At 31.7% G+C, this 25985-nt stretch overlaps 1 protein-coding gene across 1 annotated transcript in view; it reads left to right on the top strand.

Annotated features, from left to right (window-relative positions):
• The window catches only part of PRKACB (protein kinase cAMP-activated catalytic subunit beta), a 143583-nt gene that overhangs the window by 85029 nt on the left and 32569 nt on the right, over positions 1–25985 (top strand). The window contains exons 2-5 of the mRNA XM_081225601.1: positions 9394–9455; positions 11514–11642; positions 23766–23864; positions 24433–24515. Coding sequence (XP_081081727.1) covers positions 9394–9455; positions 11514–11642; positions 23766–23864; positions 24433–24515 — 373 coding nt within the window. The remainder of the gene's footprint in view (positions 1–9393; positions 9456–11513; positions 11643–23765; positions 23865–24432; positions 24516–25985) is intronic.

Genomic DNA, 25985 nt, shown 5'->3' with positions numbered 1-25985 from the left:
TTGCATCTTACAACTTAACACACATTTTTTCTTATACAGAAAAAAATCCATAAATTGGAGACTGGATAATTTTAAAATCCTTCTAGACCAAAAATTAATGAAGATACAACAGCACATAGAAATACTGAATAAAATATAACAAGCATCCCTTTAAATGAATACTTGAAGTTACAAGAATATAATAGAAATCCCCAGTGTGCAAAAAGTCAAATAGTAAGTGAAAAACCAGAGCTGTAAGGAGGAGCATACTTTGACTACCCTGAGGAAATTTTCATACCTTGGTAACAAAATGGCTTTTGTTTTAAATGACCTCACAGAGACAGAAAAGTTCTTTGATCCATGCAACTTGGGATTTCTTAGACTCGTGTATAAAGCCAGGATCCTCAAAGGATCATAACCTCAGTGAAAGCATAGACTAAAAGATAAAACGTCTCCACTGACACAGGGGGAAAATAAGGAAGCTTACATTTCTTGGCTTGGGTTCCTGGGGAGGGCGGAGGGCTGTGTGTGCATGTGTATAGGATGCTTTTCCTGAGAGTTTGTAATCAACTGCTTCTTCTCCAGTAGCTTTCACGTTATAATCTGTATTAATTGTGTGGTTTAATAATTTTAAATAAAATATCTTATAGTAATAGTTCCAGGCTGGTAACATCTATCAGATGCCAGGCAGAAGCTAATACAAAACATATCCTCATATCAAACCCTGCGATTTTCTCACAGATAAAGTCCCCCTGAACTTTGAGTTCAGAGTCCAAAATCAAAATAGATACATAACACACACACACACAATCTACAACAAAAGATATTTAGCAGATACAACAGCATTAGACCCTACCAAGAATGTCAGAGTAGAATTGTCACATACAGACTACCATTTAAATTAATAATCACATTAAAAAGAAATATAAGAGAAAAAAATTGTATGTGCTTCCCACAGAGCCTCAAAATATATAAAACAAAATTGACCTGTTTAGAAGGAAAAATTATAACTATGTAAGATTTATAGATGTATATAAAGAATTCTCACCCAGTAATTGGAGAATATACAGAAATATATAGAACACTTACAAAATTGATGATTTGACTACACATATTTGATATACTTTAAAGAATTGATACATAGGCTGTGGTCTCTGACCACAAAGCAATTAAGTTTAATCAATAATAAAAGACTAATTAAACAACTAAACACAAATGTTATATTTGGAAATTAAAAAAAATTCAAATAACACACAGGTCAAGAAATAACTCATAAATTTAAAATTCAATTATGTATCAGAACTTGTGGGGTGCAGCTAAAGGATTTAGAGACAAAATCTTAAATGTGTATGTTAGGAAAAGACAAAGACATTTGTGATGTAAGGATGCAAGTAAACATGTTAGAGAAAGCACAGCATGGTTAATCAAAAGAGGAAAAAAACTAATAGAGACATGAGCAAAAATCAGTGGAATAGAAAATATTCATCAGAGCCAAAGCTTAGTTCATGGAGAAGACTTTTAAGAGAACTGATTAGAACTGTACCTATTTAAGATTTAATCATAGTTAAAATGTTTATTCAAAACTTAGCAAAATTAGGACTGGACAGTTTTATAGTCAAGTTCAAAAAACAAAAATTTTAATCTTGTACAAAATTTTTCAAAGAATTAAAAAGGAGATATTCTTAATTTCTTAAATATATGTATTCTAGTAATAGTTTTACAAGTAAAGTATGGGAAAGAAAAGCAGTTAGAAACATGTTCTTTGAAGTTAGGAACAGCAGTAGGATGCTCATTGTCTCTATCTGTACAGTATAACACTGTGAGTCATAACCTACACGGTAGGACAAGAAAAAGTTGGAGTAAAAAAAATTATCATTATTCACAAATATGTGATTATCTACATAGAAAATTCAGGAGAATCTACCAGTGTTATTTTAGAATTAATGAGAGTCTGCCAGTCTGCCATATAATAAGATCAGTATATAAACATCAACTATGTGCTATACATCAGCAACAAACAAATGGTAATTTTTTTAAAAGTCTCCCTTTTACAATAGCAACCAAAGCTCTAAAGAACCTAGGAATAAATCTAATAAAAGAATAAGACCTTTAAGAGAAAAAAGTTATAAAATTCTACTGAGATATTTAACAAGCAGATATCATTTGATACCCATTATATTAGCAAAAATTAGAAAGTAAAAATTAAACAGTAACATTTTGTTGAGGATATGGATCATCAAGGATAGAGTGGTAGTATAAACTGGCACAACCATTTATTGAGCCACTTACTATTTAGTTAAGTTGAAAACGTGCATACCCTATCATCTAGGGATCCACTCCTAGCTCTATACTGTCCGGCAACAAGACAGAACATTTGAATTCAGGACCAGATGGAAAATCTTTATCATATGATTCTGGTAGATATAATGTCCTCTGAGAAAAAGCCTCAGTGAACAATTAAGGAAGTAAAGTACTTTTCAAAGAGCATTTCAAAAATTGCCTGGGTCATTAGTTTTATGACTATAAATTTACTTTGTTTTATCACAAAATCCTTTAGGGAACATCTTCAGTCAAACATGGCTTGGATGGCCTAGAAAATCCACAGCATCCCTAGATAGAGAGCAAGTTTGGAGAGAAAGCATGTACATGTGATTTGTAGTGAATAAGTACAGTACACTATGTGAATTCATAGTGTATCCATCTGTCCATATAGACACTAGTCAAATAAGTTAATGTGTTTCTTTCTATAATTTGATCATTTAAATATATATGTCTCACCAAAAGTTTAAAATTTTTTTAACAGTGTAGTGAAAGAGTGGGTCAATTATAATGTTCACTTGTAACCAAGACTTGATAAAAAATTAACTAATAAAAAATTATAAGGAGAGGACAGAAGAGTAAATGTTAGTATTGCAATAAGAATAGCCTTTATTGCCTATTAAATTTTCAACCACTCATTCATGTTTGACTTTGTGCAAGACTAATTAATATCTTAGAAAACAAAAGTAGGCCCGTTTGTGCCATTAAGTAGTCCCATCCACTGAACTACACAAATAACAGTTATAGTAATTAAAGTTGTTTTTTATACCCACTGTTATTGTAAGGTTACAGTGAATTTGCTTTGAACGAACATGTTTGAATATGGTGAAGCAAAGTGTCTCTTCAGCAAAGTGAACACAATTGCTCTTCAGATTAAAGGGATAGAAATATGATATTTCATTAATACATTTCCAGAGTAGGGTTTTTGACGGGTTAAAAAAATATATGTATCCAAAGAATTAATTGTAATCATTGTATAAAACACTTTTGAATATGTGTTTTTCATTCTATTCCTATGTGTGAATATCTAATGAACATGTATGGGTTGGTAACTTCTTGTGTGTATATTATTTTATGTTATTTAATCTGTTTAATTTATTCTTTTTGATCAAGCACGCAAATCATCAGAAGCATCTGGTAGGAAACCACTTTTTACAGAATAATTTGTTTGCTTTGTTGCTATAAGTTGGATTTTATGAGGCATTTTGTAGCAACTAGAATATTTTATATTAGTTTACTGAAAATATTTGTACTACAGCATGTATGTGTGTGGGGGGGTATACTTAGAAATAACAAATATAGAGTTCTAAAGAGGTGAGTGTTTGAAGTAGGAGTGCCAGAAGACAGTATTACAGTCTACTAGATTTACACTTCCTAGAGGTTTTGGAAGAGATTGTACTGTTATTTTGTTGATAGAACTTGGTATTTTCATAACCAATTTACCTCCATTCCCATCCTGTTTTGTGCTTTCTGACATACACTAAATAACCTAAATAGAATAATGCTTTTACTTAGGTAAAGAATGAAGATGAAAATAATTTAATTACAAAGAGATTAGGGGGCCCATGAATTATAATCTCATTAAAAAAATTTTTTAACTTATTACAAAAAAAGATACTGTTAAGAAACAACTGCTTATAGTACCTAATACTTGCTCTTTCCCTAATAGAAAATTTTAGAAGAACAGCTCCTTCTCTTATTCCCTAAATGGATAGCCATCAAGATTTTAAATATTCAGACCTGTAACCCCCACTGTTCTTCCTCCTTACTCTATCTGGCTCCCCTCTTTCTTTAGCAAGTGATCTTGCCTCCTGTTTCCCAGAAGAAATAGAGTACAGCAATTGTGAATAACTCAGTTTACTCCTGGGCCTTTCCACATACTGAAAAGCGTCGCTGTGGCGAGCAGCTACCTCCCGGATTGGGCACTTTCTTGCCCATACACTTCACCTCCCACTGCTGCTCTACACTTTTACCCTATGCTGCAGCTATTTCAGGTCTGTTGACATTTCCTGAGTAAACCATGCTCTTTCCTTTATGCATTTGATTCAAGATCATCCCAGCCTATCTTTGTCCTCAACTTCATCTGCCAGAGGAACTGTTTATCCTTCAAGATTCAGCACAAATGCTGCATCATCTTTTATGCCTTACCTTACTACCCAAGAATTTCCTCTTTTGAGCTCGAATAGCACCTGTAGATTTCTTAGTTGTAATCCTTGTCACATTCTATTACAGTGGTTCATCTATTTCCCCTTTAGCTTCTCATCTCCTATATAGTGGAGATGTGTTCCCAGAGTCTAGCTCAGTTTCTGGTACCATTGAACAGTGCTCAATAAATGTTGAGAAGATTGTTAAACCAGCACCAATGAAGTAAAAATACCTGGAAGACATTACTGTCTCTCAGAAGGGACTTAATGAAGTATTACAATTCAGAGTGTCTTTCCTACAGTAGAGTTTTGAAAAAGAACAGAAGTCCAGAGATGGCATTGCAGTAATTATAGGATGTGTATTTCAGTATATGCTACTTAATATTATTAGCGCTATTGCTATGAGGAGTTACATTTTTTGTTAGCTGTTTTAAGGAAAATTAGAATGGTATTGATTTTGGTGCTGAACAGTAATTATTGATTTTACTTCCTAACCATTTAATTTTAAAATATTCTATTTGAATATGTTCAGTCAAATAATCATTTCTACATTAATGTTTTAGTCTGTACATAATATTCTGTAAAAATGTGTATAAGTGATTTCATGCTAATATGCTGTTTTTATGAGTGTCATTTAATCATTGTTTAATTTATTTTTCGGATACAAGCTTGCTCCTCTTCAGAAGTATCTGGTAGGCAATTACTTTTAATAAAACAAATGTTACCTTTTAAAACTTTTTATTTGGTTGTTTGCAAGTTGTTATGCTCCTCTTAAAGTTATATTTTTATAAAATATTCTGAGTTAATAAAATATTTTAGTTGATGGGAGAAATGGTTTATTTAGTTTTATGTTGAGTTTTATCCACAGAAATTATTTATATTGCAGTTTCTTGTGTGATATTTTAGAAACAACAAATATAGCACTGTGAAATAGTGGGAGCTGTACAGGGTAGCATAAGACAGATTAATACACACCACTTAAATTAGATAACAGCTTAATGAAAGGTTTTTGAAAGAAAAATATAGTTGTAAATTTTGAGTAAAACAGCTAATATTTTAATTGGGTGTTTACCCTAGGAAGTTTATATTCTATTTTGTTCTGTTTTCTATTTGTTTCCCTTCTATTTTCTGACATCCATTAAAAGAAGTTAAATAAAATTGTGCTTTTATTGTAAAAGAGGTGTCAAAGAGAGAGGTGACATTTATCACATTACAAAGGAAACTGGACAATTCAACATCTGGAGTAGTTATAATCTGTTCAGTAATAGATTTCTAAACCCTTCTTATAAAACATGAATGAAAACCTCCTTTAAGCTTCGCATAATGGCATACTGTAATGAACAACATGCCCTTTTTATAATCAGTAGCAATCTAGAATCTAGCAGCAACACAGAACCAAAAATTGCCCAGTAAATAAATTTACTAACTATAATTAGTGAAACATTGCAGAATTATCTGAATCACATGGAATAAAGATATGCCGTACTTGAATTTTTAATAAATTTTCCTAATGTTTAAAATGAACTCTCTAATTTTTAACAATGTCGTGTGTATAAATATATTCAAAGATATTTTGAGGGTGGTAAGATTTAAGTTTTTTTTAATGTACTTGTAGATATGCATAAAAATTATCACTTTGTTTCTTCTTTCTTCATCTCATGAATGTGGGTAAATATTTCTACAAACCAACCCTGGGTGAACATATAGATTCCTTTGGTATTTCTTAAACTGAAGAGAAAATAAATTTATGTGGAAAATAAATGTAATTGAAGTATATACTTCTGGGAAGAAATTGAGGTAATTTTTGGTGTGTCCTCATTTTTTTTAGTACCTAGTTTGCTCCATTATTGACCAGTACAGAACAAAATATTTTTGCAGAAAAATCCTTTGTTGAGATGTTTTTTCCTAAGGAGTGTTACTAATCACTGTGTTTTTAGATAGGTACTGATGATTACTAAGAAGCATTACAACCAATATTATAACTCATATGTGTTGAGCTCCAAAACCTGTGGCTGTTGCAGGATATCACAAGGGTTTAAATTGAGTGTAAATGTAGATATGGCTTATATACGAACACAAGAAAACAATTGAGAACTTCAAGTATATGCTTTATAGGGAACTCCAGATTAAATGTGCTGCAGTGTTTGAATTTGGCTTTCTCCCACCACTCGTTTTATTAATTAGTTGCCAACACCTTATGTCAGTGGAAATAAACTTTAAAAATAACTAGAGAAAAGCATTTAGAAAGTTAAATTCACCACTGTGTAAAAATAATAAAATCCAAAGCAAATACATGTGGTTCTAGATTGCCTATTGTTTTAGAGTTATTCGTAATCTAGCATGTTATAAAATATTTTATTTTTTGTGTTTATATTTATAACGTATATATTTTGGTTAGCCAATATTTTTACAAAGAGTTAACTGTGTTCATCTTTGCATCTAAATAGTACACATATAAACCAGACATTTCATGTGTATATGTATACTTATGTGACAAAAAGTGTTGCAGGAACAGAGTTTTCTTTGTGGAATTATTTAATGACATTATAATTAATGCTTATCCTTACTCTAAAAGAGAATCTATTTGTTGAAATAATTTTCAAAATTTAACATCTTTAATTCATACCATTTCTGATAATTTTCATATAAGACCTTTATGAGAACTGTTACTTACTTTCTACAGTGTTACTTGACAGTTAACTCAGAATACTGATGAGTACAGAGAGTATTTCAAAGATTTTCCTGAATATCCTATCAGTGCATGAAATTCAGTAGTACTTAAAATTTTTCCTTTAGTTTATTCACCAAGCAGGAAAAAAGGAAATTTTCCTTCAACTTACCATCTTTGGCAAATACTGCCAGTCCTTCCTTTGACCAGTTACTTTTTTCTTAACTCAAGATCCAATTAGCAAGAAGTGACAGAAGAAGCTGAAACAGGATGTTAGGGATTTTTTCCTTTTCCTGATTTTCTTCCATGTCTCCAAAGTATCTGTACTCATGCAGGCATCTGGAGAGTTTATACTGCAACTTGATGTGCAAGTTCTATAGATAGAAAATAACTAAAAATATTTTTCAAAAGAAATCAGAGGTATATTTTGGGAATCACAAGTTGTTTCTTAAAAGCCACAGTTGCATTTAGCAATAAATTATGTTTTTAATTTATTTTATAGCTGTCGTTTCCAAGTCATTGGCCTGTGCAGATGTCTGTTTCATGCAAAAAAAAAAAAAAAAAAAAGATCTTACTTATAAAACCACTCTTCTTCAGTTGTAACTAGTATATTAACTTTTTAGAAGTAGGATGCCTTGAACCTTCCTAAACTCAAAGAAAATGTAATAATTTTCCACCCCCAAATCCACCGCCAGGAAGAATTAGATCATATTTGCATAATTAGTTGCATTTATTTGATTCATTGTTTTGGTGAATGAGATTTTCATACAATGGAAAATTCTAATTTTAAAAATTATTTTTCTCAAATTTTCTAAAATAGGTATTTTGAGAGTATTTTGCAAAATACAAGTGACAGTTTATATAAAGTAGTAAAATAATATCTTCAGAAATGCACACTAGTGTTACATAAAAACTAATGTCTGCTGTTGGTGCCTGTTAACACCATTTTGAAATCTCAAAGCACTTAAAATGCCAACAGCGTTCTTGTTTAACAGTATTTTGCCAAAGGTACTTCAGTGGGGGTAAAGGAGGAAATTACAATCTATCTTACATGCCTCAGTTTAATACTACTGCATCATTAGAAGATCTTATTAAAGTATTTGTGAAACCCTCATTGAACTTTTGTCTTTTTATCATCATTATCATCATTCTTATTATTACTTCTGAAATAAATGCCACTGTGCCATTTGTTTAGCCTTTTACTATTTCAACACTATTTAAATCCTACTTTCATCTTTATTTACAGATTCAGATATGAGAGGAATATTGGGAACTTCCTCCCCCCAAAAAAAAGAAAGACTAAAATAATTACTTCTTGTGTAGTTAGGTTTTGCTCTCTCAAACCTAACTATGGGAAAAATAATACATTTTGTTAATGCCATTTTATCTCTCTGGAATTTTTTTCCTATTTGTTTCTAAAACCCTGAAGTTATTTTGTAAACAGAAGTCATTGTTAATAGCTTTGTGGGAAGACAATGAAAAAGAGGAATCCTTTTAAATGATTCATCATTTATCCAATCTAAAACTTCAAACCAAAGCTCTATAAAATAATGTGGCTATTATTGATCACTATATAAACATCTGATTTTGAATTGCTTTACTTTAGTTTATATTATAAATTAGGCATTCAGGCCTTTCGTTTGCTCCAAATTTAGAATGAGAGTTTTAAGCTGTTCGGGTTTTTTGGCTGTGGTTTTTTCTGTTTTATTTTTAAGTCTTTGTGGCTATTCTTTTTGTTATTCTGTAGTTTTTCCCTTTCACTTTACCTTTAGTAGAGAGGATACAAATCTAATAATATAAATTCTTATACCTGAAAACAGCCCTTTATCAAAGTCAGTTATTTTTGAAACTCCACAAATCAACAAATCCACATTCTCCGGATTTTTTACTTCTTATGTTTAAATGCTCTGTTAATATCTGCTGGCTTATTTATTTACAATAAGTATTTTGTCCTATATTGATTTCTAACTTTTTTCATTACTTTCAGGTATGTTTTCAGGAACAGTATTTTTATTATTAAATTTGAAATTATCAAAGTGACCTCCATAGAGAACAGTATTAGATATTCTTAGAAACTGGAGAAACTGTTTGCTTCTTCTTTAGAGAAACTAAATAGCTCTCTAGTATATCATGGTTGTGAATACATGTTTCATAGCAACCATAGTTGACTTAAGTCTGTGTTTTTTAAGCAAGTATATTTATGTGTAATGTATTTATGTATGTAGTATAAATATTCTTAGAAGTCAAAATTTGGTTTTTTTTTTTTTTTTAATATATTTTCAGTGAAAGAGTTTCTAGCCAAAGCCAAAGAAGACTTTTTAAAAAAATGGGAAAATCCTGCTCCGGTAAGGAACATTTAAAATTTTCTATGATTTAAAAATCTTGCTTTAAGTAAAATCATGATTCTCACCTAGATAATTAACTACTTCAGAAAGTTTAATTTTCAAATAGCGTTAATAAATATAGGCTGAACGTGATGATTTTGCCATAATATTATGTTTTGATTAATAATTTTATGTATACCTAAATTGGAGAAGGAACTAATTTCTGATATAATACCTGATTATACATTTTGATACTAATTCCAAGTTGCTACAAACTCTTGATATTTTCTAATATTCTAGTAATTTTAATTTATGCCTTTGATACCATATTTATTATTTTTATTAATTATGACAATTAGGGATCATATTGTGCAGTTTCAAATTCTTAATCACAAATACTTGGCTACTGACAACATACCAAGTACACTAGGATCCTTTCATAAATGTTTTGATGGGTTAAGTTCTATATAATTTAAGTACTTTAGATCTTAACTAAGATCTAAAAATTATATATAAAAAGAGCCATCTACACTTGCCAAAAACTCTTCTTCAATTTATTTTTATAAATAATTAATGACCTTTAATAGTAGGTGAAATTTTGAAAACGTTTTTCCTAGCATAAAAATCCTTTTGAAGTATTTTTTTCACTAAAAAATATTTAGTTCTAAATAAAATGTTATGTTTTATGAAGATGCCATCATTACCAAGATTTAGAGTAGAGCATGAGCTATATAATTTATGAGGAAGATGGCATATTCGTATGAAAAGCAGTGACTAGCAGAAAGAGATGTTTTGTTGTCTATTAATGATGTTTATTTTCATTATTTAGTTGGGAACTTTATTAAACATTTCAATCCATTGTTGTTGATAAAACCAAAAATTAAATATGAATCCATAAAATTAAATAATTAATTCAGTCAGAATTATAAGGACTTTTTCTTTCTGTATTCATACAGAATCTCATGGCAATTTAAAATTATTAGAAATAAGAATGACAACAAGTTTTATAAATAAAAACTTAGAGTTACTTGCTTTCTCCTTAATGATTCAGTAAGAAGCTGTGATGTGTCTACAAAGGCAAGGTTGATTTGCAAAAGATTAAGTCCAACTACAGTGAATTCCAGTAGCAATCCAAATTCCTCACTTATAAAAGAACCATATTGCATCACATTTTTCTCAAGCTTAATGCTATACAGAATGGCCCTTGGAAATATTTTTTCCAAGATTTTCATGAAGATGTTTATAATGAAAACCTATTAAGCAAATCGGTTAGCAATTACTATTTGGTGCCACTTAGCGCATAATTTGTTCCTAGTAATTTTCATTTTATTGTGGCAGCAACAAATTCAATAGATTGATGCCTTCAATTCTTTGCTTCTATGCTATAGTCAAAGCCAAACAAAGATGTTTGCTTATAACAAAGCATCTTTCAAGGAGAAAGAGAGTGATTATTCTTCTGGGACTCCGACTTCTGGTTATCTTTGTGGGAGTGAGGAACTCTTTTTACCTTATTGTTCCTTTTTTAGGTAATACTGGGTTATTATCACATCAGAGAGAGAAAACCATTAGTATCTCTCATGCTGTTATTATCTAGTTCATATAAGGATAGAAATGAAGTAAGACAGTGTTTCTTCAGAGGTAACTAGTGAAAGGACTCTGATCCTCAGCTTATCTATTCATTATAATTATTTGTAAGTGCATTAAGATTATGTGGCTTCCATGACTGCATACTTCTGGTCAGTTTGTAATTATTAAAATATGGAGCTAATTTATTAGAAGTCCAATACTATGAATTCATATTAGAATATGACCTTTCATATTTCAACTGAAGATCTTACTTACTCACATTACTATTATACTTTGTTTTGCGATGTAAGTCTCTTCTCAAATATTAGATCCTTTCTTATTCAAAGGGAAAAATAGAACCAATAATCTGTAATTTCAGTAGTCTCTTTGTATTGTTTTTAAATGGGTAGTTATAAATTACCTATTCTGATAGCATATCATTAAATCTATTATAGTTTTCATAGTCTTATGAAAATTTCTAATTTTAAAGTTTATTTTTTCATGTATATGTAGAATAATGCCGGGCTGGAAGATTTTGAAAGGAAAAAAACCCTTGGAACAGGTTCATTTGGAAGAGTCATGTTGGTGAAACATAAAGCCACTGAACAGTATTATGCAATGAAGATCTTAGATAAGCAGAAGGTTAGTGTATTCATTGGTTTGGGTTTTTTTGGGGGGTGGAATTTAAAAAAAATTTAAATTAAAACATAGTTGATTTACAATGTTGTGTTAGCTTCAGGTATACAGCAAAGTGATTCAGTTATATACATATATATTTTTATTACATTCTTTTCCATTATAGGTTATTACAAGATATTGAGTATAGTTCTTTGTGCTATACAGGTTCTTGTTGGTTATCTATTATATATATAGTGGTGTGTATATTTTAATCCCAAACTCCCCATTTATCCCTCCTCCCCCACCTTTCGTTTTGGTAACCATAAGTTTGCTTTCTATGTCTGTGAGTCTATTTCTGTTTTGTAAATAAATTCATTTGTATCATTTGTTTAGATTCTACATATAAGTGATATCATATGATATTTGTCTTTGTCTTGCCTACTTCACTTAGTATGATAATCTCTAGGCAGAATACTCTTTAACATAAATTGCAGCAATGTTTTTTGGCTCCATCTCCTAGAGTAATGGAAATAAAAACAAAAATAAACAAATGGGATCTAATTAAACTTAAAAGCTTTTGCATAGCAAAGGAAACCATAAACAAAATGAAAAGACAACCTACTACAGAGTGGTAGGAAATATTTGCAAATGGTACGACTGACAAGGGATTAATTTCCAAAATATACAAACAGCTTATTACAGCTCAATATCAAGAAAACAAACAGCCTAATCAACAAATGGGTGGAAGATGTAAATAGACATTCCTCCAAAGAAGACATACCAACAGTGGCCAACAGGTACATGAAAAGATGCTCAATATTTCTAATTATTAGAGAAATGCAAATCAAAACTACAATGAGGTATCACCTCACACTGGTCAGAATGACCATCATCAAAAAGTCTACAGGTAATAAATGCTGGAGAGGGTGTAGAGAAAAATGAACCCTCCTACACTGCTGGTAAGAATGTAAATTGGTACAGCCAATATGGAGAACAGTATGGAGGTTCCGTAAGAGACCAAAAACAGAGCTACCACAGGATCCTGCAATCCCCCTCCTGGGCATATATCTGGAGAAAACCATAATTCGAAAAGGTACATGCACCCTAATGATTATAACAGCACAATTTACAGTAGCCAAGACATGGAAGCAACCTAAATGTCCATCAACAGATAAGTGGATAAAGAAGGTGTGTATATATACACAATGGAATATTACTCAGCCATAAAAAATGAAATAATGCCTTTTACAGCAACATGGATGGACCTAGGGATTATCATGCTAAGTAAAGCAGTCAGACAGAGAAAGACAAATATCACATAATATTGCTTATATGTGAAACCTAAAAATGATACTAGTGTATTCACTGTTATTTACCTGAAGAGTAAATTTTATCTGCTAGATTATTAAACACATGCAATAGAATAACTTACCATTGACACCTTCAGATAATTTTATTGTTGCGTTTAATTTGCATTCCTCTTTATTGTGACTATATGACACACACAATTAATAGTTTGAGTGTAGGGGGGTACATTATTATTTCAATAATTATTTATACATAATAGGTATATATATGTTTGCTAACAAAATATTGAATTCTATATGTAAAGAACAGGCATCTCTGTTACATTCAGCTTTGTGGAAAAATGTTGGGACCAATTACTTGATCCTTAGATTGAGGTAACAGAAATTTAGTGATTTATTTTATGACTTATTTTAATTGACAGTTGAAGCCCTGTTGTTTAACATGATTGAGCTGTTTAATTTAAAATGTAAGTTAAAGTAGGGAAAAATTTGAAAACCTGCATACTGTAATAAATATCAAATCATTATATTATACACCTCAAACTAATAATGTTACATGTCAGTTATAGCTAAAAGAAATTAATTAATTAAAAAATGAATTTTAAGTATTTATCATATATTAGTGTTATCTAATGAATCAAGGTGTCTGAATTATTCATGCTTTAAATATTAAGCTTCTGTTTTCCTAGTAATCACGATTGAGGGAAAGTAAAAGAAAAATGGCGAATCTTGATATGTTATCTTACAGATATTATGTACTCAAGAATGACATTTTGGCTTGCTGGGATACAGATGGGAAAATGTGGAGGAAACAGTACTGAACGAGTAATCAGGGTTAGAGATGGTGGGTAAACTAGTGCTATCCAATAGAAATATAATGTGAGGCACATATGTCATTTTGAGTTTTTTAGTAGGTACATTTTTTAAAAAATAAAAAATAGTTAAAATTATTCTTAATTAATAGATCTTTATTTAGCCCAACGTATCTAAAATACTATCACTGCCACATGTAATTAATATAAAAATTACTGGGGCTTCCCTGGTGGCGCAGTGGTTGAGAGTCTGCCTGCCGATGCAGGGGACATGGGTTCGTGCCCCAGTCTGGGAAGATCCCACATGCCGCGGAGCGGCTGGGCCCGTGAGCCATGGCCGCTGAGCCTGCGCGTCCGGAGCCTGTGCTCCGCAATGGGAGAGGCCACAACAGTGAGAGGCCTGCGTACTGCAAAAAAAAAAAAAAAAATTACTGAGATGTTTCATATTCTTTTTTTCATACCAAGTTTCCAATATCTGATGTTTATTTTACACTTACAGTATATCTCCATTCAAATTAGCCACATTTCGAGTGTTAAATAACCACATGTGGCTAGTGGCTACCATATTGGACAGCACAGCATTAGACTGGTCTGAGGTTTCAGTCCAACCTCTATTTTTTTTTTTTTCCTTTTTTTTTTGCAGTACACGGGCCTCTCACTGTTGTGGCCTCTCCCATTGCGGAGCACAGGCTCTGGACGAGCAGGCTCAGCGGCCATGGCCCACGGGCCTAGCCGCTCCGCAGCATGTGGGATCTTCCCAGACCAGGGCATGAACCTGTGTCCTCTGCATCAGCAGGCGGACTCTCAACCACTGCGCCACCAGGGAAGCCCAACCTCTATTTTAAAACAAAAACCAAAACTAACCTTTAACATGAAAAGTAGTAATGGATTAAGTCTCTCTAAAATTAAATACACCCATACACACATTTGTGCATCTTTGTCTACTGCCCTCTTTCACTTTATCTTTTCTAACCATGCTTCTTGAAAAAATAGTTTAATCACTATCCGCTAACTCACTTCCTTTTAATTCTTCAACCCACAAGAATTTAGCTGCCTCCTTTTTTATCTCCTGCTTCTTGCTACTCTACTGAAATGGCACTACCATGGACCACCAATCCAGTGACTTAATCACCAAGTCCAGTGGACTCTTTTTGCTCATCTTATGTGACTTTTTTAGAGCCTATGACTGTAGTGATGCTCCCTTGAAACTGTCTTGTCCCTGGACTTCTGGAACCCCATGCTCCAATTATAGTATTTCCTTTCTGGGCTCTTCTTTTTCATGTGCCTTTTCCTGTTTTGTTCTATTTTTTCCTTCTGTCTGCTCTTTAAAGATTGCTAATCTCAATCTCTGGACTACCCACTCTTCCTGTTTTCTTGTTCTATACCCTCTTCCCATGTATTCTAATCCAAGCTTCAACTCATCCTTGAACTCTACACTTCTGATTTGTACATGCATGGAGTAAGAGCATGGAGCTCTTAGAGATCAACTAGTCCTTACCCTAATTATCTAGATGAGGTAATTGGATCTTAGGGAGGGTAAGTGACCAGCATACTTGTATTGCTAACACAACAACAAAATGTCTCCAATTTGCTTGCTTGCTTGTTTGTTTGAAGCATAATAGACTTACAATATTATATTAGTTACAGGTGTACAACATAATGATTTGATATTTCTATACATTACAAAATGATCACCATGATAAGTCTAGTTACTATCTGTCACTATACAAAGTTATCATAATATTATTGACTATATTTCCTACGCTGTATTTTAACCTGTGATTCATTTATTTTGTAACTCTTAATTTATCCTGTAAACTCTTAAAGTTCATATCTCTTAATCTCCCTTACCTATATCATTCATCACCCCACATCTCCTCCCCTCTGAGTTCTCTGTATCTATGAGTCTGTTTCTGTTTTGTTATGTTGTTCACTTGTTTTTTAGATTCTACATATAAGATAAATCATATGGTGTTTTTCTTTGTCTGTCTGACTTATTTTTTACTCACCATAATACCCTCTAAGTCCATCTATGTTGTCACAAATGGCAAGATTTCCTTCTTTTTTTATGGCTGAGTATATTCCATTTTATATTCCATCTTCTTATCAATCCATCTGTTAATGGACACTTAGGTTGCTTCCATATCTTGGCTATCGTAAATAACACTGCAGTGAACATAGGGGTGCATATATCTTTTTGAATTAGTGTTTTTATGTTCTTTGGAAAAATGCCCAGAAGTGGAATCGCTGGATTATATGGTAGTTCTACTTTTAATTATTTGAGGAAACGCCATACTGTTTTCCATAGTGACTGTACCAGTTTACATTCCTACCAACAGTGCATGAGGGTTCCATTTTCTCCACGTCCTTGCCAACACTTGTTATTTGTGTCTTTTTGATAATAGCCATTCTAACAGGTGTAGGGTTGTATCTCATTGTAGTTTTGATTTGCATTTCCCTGATAATAAGTGATGTTGAGCATTTTTTCATGTACCTGTTGACCATCTGTGTGTCATCTTTAGAAAAATGTCTATTCAGGTCCTCTGCCCATTTTTCAATAGGGTTGTTTTTTGATGTTGAGACTTATGAGTTTTTTTGTATATCTTGGATATTAACCCTTTATCAGATACATTGTTTGCAGTTATTTTCTCCCATTCAGTTGGATGCCTTTTTGTTTTGTTCATAGCTTCCTTCACTGTGCAGAAGTATTTTAGTTTAAGGTAGTCCCATTTGTTTACTTTTGTTTTTGTTTCCCTTGCTTGAGGAGACATATCCAAAAAAACACTGTTAAGACAGGTGTCAAATAGCATACTGCCTATGTTTTCTTCTAAGAATTTTATAGTTTCAGATCTTACATTTAAGTCTTTAATCCATTTTGAGTTTATGTTTGTATATGGTGTGAGAAAATAACCCAGTTTGATTCTTTTGCATATAGCTGTTCAAGTTTTCCAGCACCGTTTATCAAAGAGACTATCTTTTTTCCATTGTATATTCTTGCCTTGTTTATTGTAGATTAATTGACCATATAAGCATGGGTTTATTTCTGGGCTTTCTATTCTGTTTCATTGGTCTATGTGTCTGTTTTTATACTAGTTTCATACTGTTTTGATTACTGTAGCTTTGTAGTATACTTTGAAATCAGCAGGCATGATACCTGCAGCTTTGTTCTTCTTTCTCAAGATTGTTTTGGCTATTCAGGGTCGTGTTTACATATGAATTCTAGAATTATTTGTTCTAGTTCTATGAAAAATGCCATTGGTATTTTGATAGAGATTGCATTGAATCTGCAGATTGCCATGGGTAGTATGGCCATTTTAAGAATATTAAGTCTTCCAATCCATGAACTCAATGTATCTTTCCATTTGTTTGTGTCATTTTTAATTTATTTCATCAATGTGTTTTAGTTTTCCGAGTACAGGTTTTTACCTCCTTGGTTAGATTTACTTCTAGGTGTTTTATTGTTTTTGATGCAGTTGTAAGTGGGATTGTTTTAATTTCTCTCTGATAGTTTGTTGTTAGTGTATTAAAACACAAATCATTTCTATACATTAATTTTGTGTCCTGAAACCTTACTGAATTCATTTATTAGTTATAATAGTCTTTTTTGTGGCATCTAAAAAATGGAGGGGGGAAGTAAGAATGCAGCGTCATTAGAATGCATTCAAACATAAGAGATTATCAACTTAAATAACCACATGTATGTATAGTTTGTTATATATAGACCTCCTGGTATCCACAAACCAAAAATCTATAATAGATACACACAAAAAAAAGAGAAAGGAATCCAAACATAACACTAAAGATAGACATCAGTTCACAAGGGAAGAGAGCAAAAGAAGAAGAAAGAAACAAAAAAACTACCAAAAAACCCACCTGAAAACAGTTACCAAAATGATAAGTACATATCTACCAATAATTACCTTAAATGTAAATGGACTAAATGCTGTAGTCAAAAGATAGAGTGGCTGAATGAATAAAAAAAAAGACCTATATATATGTTGCCTACAAGAGACTCACTTCACATCTAAAGACACACACAGACTGAAAGTGAGAGGGTGGAAAAAGGTATTCCATGAAAATGAAAATGAAAAGAAAGCTGTGGTAGCAATATTTATATCAGACAAAATAGACTTTAAAACAAAGACCATAATAAGAGACATGAAGGACATTACATAATGATAATTGGGTCAATGCCAGAAGAAGTAATAATAATTATAAATATATATATGCACCCACCATAGGAGCAGCTAAATACATACAGCAAATATTAACAAACATAAAGGGAGAAGTTGATAGTAACATATTAATAGTAGGGGACTTTAATATTCCACTTACATCAATGGACAGATCGAGATAGAAAATCAATAAAGAAACACTGCCCTTAAGTGACACATTATACTAGATGGGTTTAATAGCTATATATATAGAAAATTCCATCCCAAAGCATCAGAATACACATTCTTTTTCAAGCACACATGGAAATTATCCTGGGTAGATCAATGCTAGGCTACAAAGCAAATCTTAATAAATTTAAGAATTTTGAACTCATATCAAGCATCTTTTCCAACTACAATTATATGAGGCCAGAAATCAACAACAAAGAAAAAGTACAAGAAACACAAACACATGGAAGCTAAATATAGTGCTACTGAGCAACCATTGTGTCACTGAAGAAATTAAAGTGGAAATCAGAAAATACCTGGAGACAAATGAAAATGAAATGTAATGATCCAAAATCTGTGGGACACAGTAGAAGCATCTCTAAGAGGGAAGTTTATAGTGATACAAGCCTCCCTCAGGAAACAAGAAAAATCTCAAATAAACAACCTAATCTTACAACTAAAAGAACTAGAAAAAGAAGAATAAACAAAACCCAAAGTTAGTAGAAGAAAAGAAACCATAAAGATCAGAGCAGAAATAAATGAAAGAGAGACTGAAAAAAACAATAGAAAAGATCAATGAAACTAAGAGCTGGTTCTTTAAAAGATAAGAGGCTTTAACCAGACTCATCAAATAAAGAGGAGAAAGGGCCCAACTAAATAAAATCAGAAATTAAAAAAAAGAAGTTACAACTGACACCACAGAAATACAAAGGATCGTAAGAGATTACTGCAAACAATTACATGCCAACTAATTGGACAAACTAGAAGAAATGGATAAATTCCTAGAAGAGTACACTCTCTCAAGACTGAATCAGGAAGAAATAGAAAATACGAACAGATCAACTACCAGTAATGAAATTGAATCAGTAATTAAAAGAAAATACCTCCCAACAACAAAAGTTCAGGACCAAATGACTTCATGGGTGAATTCTACCAAACATTTGAAGAAGAGTTTACATCTGTCCTTCTCAAAGTATTCCAAAAAATTTCAGAGAAAGGAATGCTTGTGACCTCATTGAATGAGGCCAGCATCACCCTGATATCAAAACTGAAAAAAGACACCATAAAAAAAGAAAACTATGGGCCAATATCTCTGATGAACACAGATGCAAAAATCCTCAACAAAATATTAGAAAACCAAATTCAATATATTAAAAAGATCATACACCACGATCAAGTGGGATTTATCCCTGGGATGCAAGGATGGTTCAGAATCCTCAAATCAATCAATGTGATATACCACATTAACAGATTGAAGAATAAAAATCATATGATCATCTCAATAGATGTAGAAAAAGTTTTTGACAAAAAAGCTTTTGACATGAACATCCATTTATGACAAAAACTTTCAACAAAGTAGGTATAGAGGGAACAATACCTCAACATAATAAAGGCCAAAAATGACAAGCCTACAGCTAACACTCATACTCCCTGGTAAACTGAAAGCATTTTCTCTAAGATCAGGAATGAGATAAAGATACCCACTCTGTCTACTATTATGCAACATAGTATTGGAAGTCCTAGCCACAGCAAACGGACAAGAAAAAGAAATAAAAGAATCCAAACTGGAAAGGAAAAGGTACAACTGTCACTGTTGGCAGATGACATGATACTATATCAAATTTATATGTTTTTTATTAAACCTATTTAAATGTTATTATCTGTACAGTCCCTAATATTTTTTGTTTCTTAAGATGTTAACAGAATATACTCTAGTCATAAAATATTAAAAGGATTACAAAAGATACCATTTTTATGCTTTAAAGTATTTAGGGAAGTTTCAAATTCCTTTTTTGGTAAGATAGTGACTTGTGTAAGTTACTGAGAAGATTAACTCATTGATTAAATCTTGGTGAAAGAGCATTTTCCAGAAGAATAGCTGCCATTTTAAGTCATTTCTACTGTGGCAATGTTCTGGATCTGTTCATAATTAGGACAAAGTGTTTATGTTCTGAATTTTTTTCAAGTTTATTTACTGTAATTTGCTAAAGATAAGTAATAAAATAACACTCCATAATAACCTTTTTGCCATAAATCTTTCAATTAACTCTTTTTGGCTTCTATCTTATAGTGTATGGAGCATGGGGAAGAAAATCAGTGCAGAAATCAAGGGAATCTCATTTCTTTATTCCTTACTATATGTCTAGCATTGCTAGGTACTTTATATTATTGTATCAGTGAATCTTCCCAACAACTTTGTGTGATATTAATTTCCCTTTTAAGCCCATAACCTATTTAAGTAATTTTTCCAAAGTCAAACAGCTAGTAAGATGAACTAGGAATCTGCACAAGCTTTGTCTGATTTCTATGCCGCCACTCCTTGTTTAATTTTTCCTTTGGAATGTATTTGTTATCCCTAAGATTCTTTCTACCACCACATAGTTTGGTCTCTCACTAATGTTCACTGGGCTTTCACAATAGCATCTTAATTAATTTTTACAACCCCACACTTTTCCCCCTGTACTAATTCACCGTCCTTGTTGCCAGTGAAGTTTTCTTACCATGTCATATCACTTCACTTAGTCAAAAAGCTTCCTGATGTTTATTAAATGAAGCCAGAACTCTGCAGCCTACTTTCAAACACTTTATAATTTTCTTCCAGACTCCATTATAGGCTTATTTGACACTGTTTTCCTACATGTCCTCTATTCTCTACTTCTCTGATTGACACTTGACTCACAGGAGTATTTGGTGATCTGCTGGGTGGTGCAGGGTAATATGTGATGATACATGGCCTATCTTCTATATTAATATCTTCTCAAGTGTTTGGCTAAAAAAAAGTCAGCTGATAAGTAATTATTTAGAAGTGCTTTTAAATATATATATTTAAATTAACATAAATATTAAGAAGTAAATATAAATTTTATTTGAATTTTGAAAATAAAACATGGACTATATTCTCAGGGGTACTTGTTAATTTTCTCTGCCATTCTGGCATACTTCATTACCAAATTTTGAGAAGCACTGTCCTAAGCTATTACCAAACGGAATTAGCAATCAGACTTACCTTTTTTTTTTCTTTCCAGTTTTACTGATATATAATTGACATATAGCACTGTATTAGTAATGATTTGACTTATATAATAACATCATGAAGTGATCACCATAATAAGTTTAGTGAATATCCATCTTCTCATAGATGCAAATAAAAGAAAAAGAAAAAAAATTTTTTTCCTTGTGATGAGAACCCTTAGGATTTACTCTCAGCAGCTTTCATATGTAACATACAGCAGTGTTAATTATATTTATCATGTTGTACATTACATCTCTAGTACTATTTATCTAAGTATAGAAGACTTATCTTTCTATATTTTCCCCCTTCAGGTAATGGTTCTGGATATTAACCCTGCCTGTACTACTCTTCTATGTTTTTCTAACCTTTGATATCTATCCATCTTTAAAACCCAGCTGAGCCCTCACCTTTTTTAATAGATTATAATAACAATTGACATTTATTGAGCTTTTACTTTGTGTCAAGCACTGTGTTAATCACTTGACATGTATTGTGCTACACAGTCACTTTCAAAGTAGGTATTATAACTATCGTCAGCATTTTATAGATAAAGAATCTTGGACTCAGAAAGATTATGTACTAGGCCTAATGTAAACATTTTCTCCTCTGAACAATTATAACATCATAACTCTTATTTGGCAGTTATTCATAAATTGCTATTCTCATATTTATGCATCATACTTTCAAGTAAATTTTATGGAGCATGAAGGGAGATACTCTCTTGTCCTTATCTCTCTTGCACTTGTTGTGCCTTACATGTAGTAGATATGCATATTTAAAAGTAAATTAAAATTTAATTAGTTAATTTAAAAATTAACCAACATTATTTGCTTTGCCAGCTCATATGTCTTAGATTCATTTTAATTGTTATGCCCCCCAACATATACACACATTTGGCTTAAGGCTATAATGCAGAAAGCCTCTCTGTTACAGTTTTCATTACTTATTTCACAAGGTAACACATTGTCTATGCCTAACTAAAAACCCAGTATATCGTAATACATAAAAGTAAACACTGTGGTATATCCAAACAATGGAATGTTCTTCAATGCTAAAAAAAAAAGAAAAATGAGCTATCAAGCCATGAAAAGACATGGAGGAAACTAAATGCATAAACTAAGTGAAAGAAACCAATCTGAAAAGGCTAAATAAATACTATATGATTTCACCTATGGAACATTCTGGAAAAAGCAAAACAATGGAGACAGTAAAAATATTAGTGGTTGCCTGGTTTTGATGGGGAGGGAGGGATGAATAAGTGGGGCACAGAGGATTTTTAGGGCAGTGAAACTACTCTGTATATTATAATGGTGGGTGCATGTCATTACACATTTGTCCAAACCCATAGAATGTACAACACCAAGAGTGAACCCTAATGAAATTAATGGGTGATAATGATGGGTCAGTGTAGGTTCATTAATTGTAACAAATGTGCACTCTGGTGAAGAATGTTGATAATGGAGGAGACTATGCATGTGTGGAGGCAGGGGGTATATGGGAAATCTCTGTACTTTGTGTTCAGTTCTGCTGTGAACCTGAAACTGCTTTAAAAAAAAGTCTATTAATAAAAAGTAACCACAAAGCAACAATAATTCTCCAGCTAATGTTATATAATTTATTGTGATAAGTAGAATGTGGACAATAGTGATTCATTCACTTCATGTTTTCAGGTAAAAAAAAAACAGCTGAGGTCCGACGAGTTGAAATAACATCGCCAGTGTCACAAACTGGTTGAATAGAAGGTCTAGAGAACACAGGTCTTCTGACTCTTAGTCAATTATTCTTTACTCAGCATTATTTTTATACTATAATTTTATATCCTAATAATGGATGGTATCTTTGATAACCTTTCTTATTCATGTTCAACTTCTTGAGTTCTGTGACTACCCCACACTGACAATAAGCTTCTGTCAAGAAAAAATGCCACTTCCTAATGATTTACACATATACAAAACCCTGTTTTTCTTAAATTCAGAATAGAATCACATGTGGAATAGAATCACAGTCTTCATGAAGTCAAGATAAGTTTCTTTCCCTACTATGTAGCTGATTGATTAGACAAACCAGTGGAAGCTTGATTAATCCTATATGACCTTATTTGTTATAAAGACATAGTCATTTTTTTCAATATTTTGTGGCTCTGCAAATGTTCTTGTATTTATTCAGGTATTATGAAATTAACAGATTGTTCATTTTTACCTCCTGTTTTTTAGTTATTGACTTTTCCTCAATCTTTAATTTTCTTGCTTATCTTCTCAAGATTTAAAATCAATACCTACTTATTACAGTAATTTGTGCCAGCTCTTTTAGTGGTCTATAAGTCATTAGGACCTCAGTATTTTCACATATTAATTTTTTAAGTAATTTATTATAAGTCCCTTTTTTCTTAGTTCTTGCTTCTTTACTGAAAGTTATAGTTAACCTTCCGAAGACCAAGTTTTAAACCTCTGTTAGGTTTTTCATTTGAATCTGATAAGCCTAGTTGGTAGTTATTATTATTATCCTTATTTAAGCTAGCAATTTTATTCATCCAAGTTCATTATTATATGGAAAACTTTTTTTTTCTTTTAAAATTATAACAACTTTTAAATTTTGTTCAAATACATAAATATATCTTTTTTTGTCAATTACAGGTTGTTAAACTGAAGCAAATAGAGCATACTTTGAATGAGAAAAGAATATTACAGGCAGTGAATTTTCCTTTTCTTGTTCGACTGGAGTATTCTTTTAAGGTAAATTTTACTTCTATCTAAATGAGATATTTTCAACTTCATATTTTTTAAATTAAAAAGCTATAATAGGATTCTAATCTATATGATAAACCTGGAGAAAATGAATAAACAAAAAAGTAATATATTTAGATTTATTCTTTAAATCAAATGAAGATCTGTGTATTTAGGATGATGTTAAAAATCGTTAATCTCTCTGACCTAATTTAGTACATAAAATGTAAATATTCTTACTAACTTTTTCAAATTTTTTTTTAACTTTTGCTTACACTATAGCATTATGTCATTGCCACAGTGTTTAATTGTTCAAGAGTTAAGTGTTCCCTGCAAGAGCAGGAGCAGCAAAAATCCCAGACTAATCTGTGGCAAGAGTACCAGGGGGGGGAAAATAAGTGCCCCAGTGTAGAAAAGTTAGGGCCTTTTCCATTTATTCTCTACTTCCTAATGTTAGTAATGTATCAGATTTTTTAATTTGTCTTTTTCTAATTGAACATGGTGTTATCTTAAAATATTTGTGTGCAAAATAATGTTTCATAATTTTGATTTATTTATCCTTTTTATTTGTTCATAGGATAATTCTAATTTATACATGGTTATGGAATATGTCCCTGGTGGTGAAATGTTTTCACATCTAAGAAGAATTGGAAGGTTCAGGTAACTAACACTTTACACTCCTCAAATCTTTATATGCTGTGTGTTTGTTTTAAACCAAACTTTTAAGTTACTGTCAATGTTAAAAATTTATTTCATTTAATTTAGTAATATTTTAGCTATATGAAGAATTACATGGAAACATTAATAAGAGGCCACATCATACTGAGTTTTAAAAATTAAATAAAAGCACCATGATAGCAGTATAAATATTCTAGCATTCGTAGGTATCATGAGGGTCCATTATTTGAAGAATATCCATATATTGCAAAAATTAATTGAATTTAGACCAGTATTTACTGAATAAATATTAATAATACATCTCTGGGGAAGAAGTTTGTGTAAGGATGAAGATAAGAAAGAAATATATAGAAAAGATAATCATTGGTATCATAGTGATAAAATTATGCAAGTTTATTTTGCACAAATTTATTCTCCTTAACGTTGTTGCCATGTTGAGTTTTAAACATATATATGTCATTTAAAAGGAGTTTGTACCTTATCATTAGGTTATTACTAATAAGGTCACACAGTTATTAAAGGAGTTTATAGATTTTGTTAACTTTCCCTGTGTGTAATAGTTTGTAAGCTACTACTATTCATTAAAAATCACTATTAGAATGAAGCTGAAACCAAGAGCAGGTCCAGCTTTGTTCAGTATACTGTATATTGACATAATTAAAACATCAGTATGAATTCAAACAAGACTGAAGATGGTAATTCAATTCATGAAAACATGATGGTAGACTTGGATTACCATGAGATCATATTCAGTAATGGGCCAGAATGAGAGTTATTTTAGTTACCTGAGGCCTAAACCAAAATTCATTTATTGACCTAATATGTATAGGACACCTAATATATGTCAGGCACTGTGCTGATGCAGAGTAACTTCTCTTTAATGATTTTTTTTTAACTTCCTGTTGTCCTCTCCTACACTCCTTGTCCAGGCAGGTCCAGAATTCTCATATTGCCCTATGATAATTTAGAGTTTTACACTGAATTACCACACCTTAACCTGTCTTCAAAAAATATTTTATCCATTTTCTGTGATTATTTATTTTCTTTGCAACTCCCCACACTCTTATTTCTTTAATACTTAACTTGATACTAAGAGGAAAGCAAGTTGATTGACATAATTCACACAGAGATATTGTCTTTTCTAACCTTTCACACATACTATTTATATACTTGAAAGGTTGCTAACACCCACCTTAGAAACTTTGAGGCAACAGGAAGACTGAGTTATTGTTGAGCATGGTTCTAATCAGAATCAATGGAGTCATTACGATTCTCTACTTAAATAGTAACTGTCTAGACTTAAAGCTGCTACAGCATTAAATGCTCCTTATAGAATATTTTGCTCTGACCTTTCAACAATTTGATTAAAGATCTATGTAATGTTTGTGTACCTCCAATCAAACACCGGTGTGGAGATAAACATAAAATGCTGAGTGCATCTTATGTTTATGA

This window comes from Mesoplodon bidens (genome assembly GCF_964165515.1).
Source record: "Mesoplodon bidens genome assembly, chromosome: 2".
NCBI classification, from domain to species: Eukaryota; Metazoa; Chordata; class Mammalia; order Artiodactyla; family Ziphiidae; genus Mesoplodon; species Mesoplodon bidens.
This window is presented reverse-complemented; position numbering and strand designations above follow the sequence as displayed.